Below are 3,138 nucleotides of genomic sequence, written 5' to 3' on the forward strand. Positions count from 1 at the left end.
ATATATCTGAATTAGAAAAAATAACTGAATAGAGCATTAGATATGAAAAGAAAATCAAAACTTAAGCTTCTTTTGAATGTACTTTCATGAAAAGATAGTCATTAACTTGATCACATCGTTTTTGCAATGTTAGAGGGTTAGGAAAACAAGATGAGGTCGAAAAATAGTGCAAAAGCTGCGCCATAAACATGCTTGAGGGAAATATGATCGATATGATGTCCAGTGCTTGTCATTTTTTATTTATTTATTAAAACGTGATACATGACATAAGACATCTGTCCTTTAAAATGTCACTAACGAAAACAAATCTTACAAAATTAATACCGTGCAACGTTTACTTCCTATTTTTCAGGTAACATTTCTAAGCTCTAGTATCTATTGATTGAAAAGAGTATCTGTTGATGCGCAAAATTTGTTTGAAATTTGTATAAATTTATTTGAAAAAATCAACTCATTTTTTTTAATCCAATACACCACTTTACCTACATGATTAAATTAACTGCTGTTGCTGCTCATCAAATAGCACAGCAAGTTCGAACACAGGCAGCACCAACCGCAAACGAAAGAAATGTGTCGAACTATTAGTAACTTCCACCAGTAGTCCAGAAAACGGTAGTGAACCGCAGCAGCATCCAATCGACTTCGAAACGAGAGTATGATCTTCGGCACGGGACGAATTTTCGGTCAAATAAAACTATCGTGATCGTTCTTGATCGTGTATATTGAACAACTGACTCATTTCGCACAAAACAGCTTAAATTATATAGACACTATATTGTTCTCGTTTACTTATCGTTAACAAAGGCAAAGCAAAAGACAAATCGTATTAATCCATTTCGTCCATAGAGGACGCAGCGATAAACTCCGTTACATTTATTCTCAGATGCAACATCCCGGCCCCCTTGAATTATTAAATTCAAAAGCAAATGCCTCTAAGTTGTCCGGTTGTGAATACACCAAGGAATTGTTAGCAGCTGGTAACGATCGAATTGCGTTGGAATTGAGATTTTTGGCGGCGCCAGTTACCACCCAGCCAAACACACTTTCAACTAATAATGGCAAATTCGCATCCAGTTCCATACGTGCTGCAGTGGGAAAAAACGAGCAAAAATGCTTGGCACCAAGAACTAAGTCGATGGGTTTACTACTGTTGAATGTTGAATCTGCTAAAAACACATCGTTTGGAATTTTCCAATCTGCGATTGATACGTCGTTACTCGGAAGGTTAGCCGTGACATGGTCCATGACAAGAAAGTCAGCATCACATGAAAATGAGTTTCTTCTCGATTTGACCTTCGTAGCAACTGAAGCACTTAAGGTTTTCGATAGATTACCCGCACCTTGTATTGTGACGTTGGCCCTTTTCTTTTTTAACTGCAGAATACGCGCCAGCCTTTCAGAAATTAGATTAGGCTGTGATGCGCTATCTAATAATGCACGAGCCGAATGCGATTGACCATGAGCATCGACAATTGAAACAATGGCTGTCATGAGAAAAACACTTTCAGCTTGATTTTGCGTTGATGCACTAATCGCGATGCTTGGGGTTGATTCTGTAACGATGTTTGTGGCTTGTGTAGTCGATTCGATTGGTTGTAGCATCGTATTTTCTGCAACAAAATGCACTGAAGTTTCACTTGTTCTTTGGCTCTCGATGGCGTCCGGATGCAGTAAAGTGTTATGGCGACGATAGCATTTTCTACAACTGAATTCCGAGGTGCAATTTCTCGCAATATGACCGACTCTTAAGCAATTGTTGCACAAACGTTTTGAGTATGCAAATTGTTGTCGTTCAACTGTGGATAAGCGATGGAACATATCACAACGAATTAGCGAATGCGGCTGGTTGCACGCCGGACAACGATCAGTGCTACTGGAAGCACTAGTTGCATGACACTGTACTGGACAAACTGGCACATACGCACTGGATGGAGATATATGATGGTTGACAGCGATCGATTCTAGCACTCTTACACGTCGTTGTAAAAACTCTACTAAACATTCGTAGTTTGGATGACTTAATGTTGAAGCATGATCTTCCCATGTCTTGAGAGAGTCATCATGAAGGCGCGAACAAAGCAAATGCTCCAACATACTGCTCCATAGTTCTGTTGGCTCTCCCAACTGATGCAAAATTTTAACATGGCGTTGAAATTCGTCAATTAGCCAATGCAAGGTGGCAGCTGTTTCTATTTCCATGGAAGGTATGTCAAATAAAGCTTGCAAGTGACGCTTTTTTAACAGATACTCGTTTGCATAGCGACTTATCAGCGTATCCCATGCCAACTGATAATTTCCTGAGCTGATCGCAATAGACTCAATCAATTGTGCTGCCTCTCCTTTAACAGCAGCTTTCAGGTAGTGGAATTTCTGGATTGCAGGAACTTCTTGATTGGAATGAATGAGGGCTAAAAATGTGTCATGGAATGCCAACCATTGATTATAATCTCCGTCAAACTCGGGGAGGGTGATTGTAGGTAACTTTATTCCTGACAAGGCAGCAGAAACGGGCGTACGCGAATTGTTTGAACCAGAAGTGGGTAATTTTGAAATAAGATTGGCCTTCGTCGCAAAAAACCGTGGTTCGAAACTGGCGCGAGCATCGGCTAGTAACTGTCTGTCCTCAGAAGATGCTTCCATATCCTCCAATTGTCCTTGCACACTTTCCAGCGTCGCCCACATATTGTCCAAATATTGAATTCTCAGGGGAATTTGCAGCTTATCGCGCTCCTCATTATATTCAGCTACAAACGTTTCTGTTCGTTGCAAAGCGGCTATTATCGTATCCCGCCGTGAAAGTAAAGTGGTTTTCTGTTGTTCCGCCATTTCGAAATATATATTATTGTTAAGATGATGATACAGCTACAGGTATGACGAGCAGCACGAAGTTCGATCCAATCCTGGTCACGGCACCAATATGTTGCTGCTCATCAAATAGCACAGCAAGTTCGAACACAGGCAGCACCAACCGCAAACGAAAGAAATGTGTCGAACTATTAGTAACTTCCACCAGTAGTCCAGAAAACGGTAGTGAACCGCAGCAGCATCCAATCGACTTCGAAACGAGAGTATGATCTTCGGCACGGGACGAATTTTCGGTCAAATAAAACTATCGTGATCGTTCTTGATCGTGTATAT

General features: G+C 40.7%; 1 protein-coding gene across 1 annotated transcript; it reads right to left on the bottom strand.

The window, feature by feature from the left end:
* Positions 1 to 879: 879 nt before the first annotated feature.
* Positions 880 to 2,826, bottom strand: LOC128740632 (uncharacterized). The gene has a single exon (XM_053836194.1). It carries the CDS (start codon positions 2,824 to 2,826, stop codon positions 880 to 882), a length of 1,947 nt encoding a protein of 648 aa, XP_053692169.1.
* Positions 2,827 to 3,138: the final 312 nt, after the last annotated feature.

The sequence above is a fragment of the Sabethes cyaneus genome, chromosome 3 (genome assembly GCF_943734655.1).
Source record: "Sabethes cyaneus chromosome 3, idSabCyanKW18_F2, whole genome shotgun sequence".
NCBI lineage: Eukaryota > Metazoa > Arthropoda > Insecta > Diptera > Culicidae > Sabethes > Sabethes cyaneus.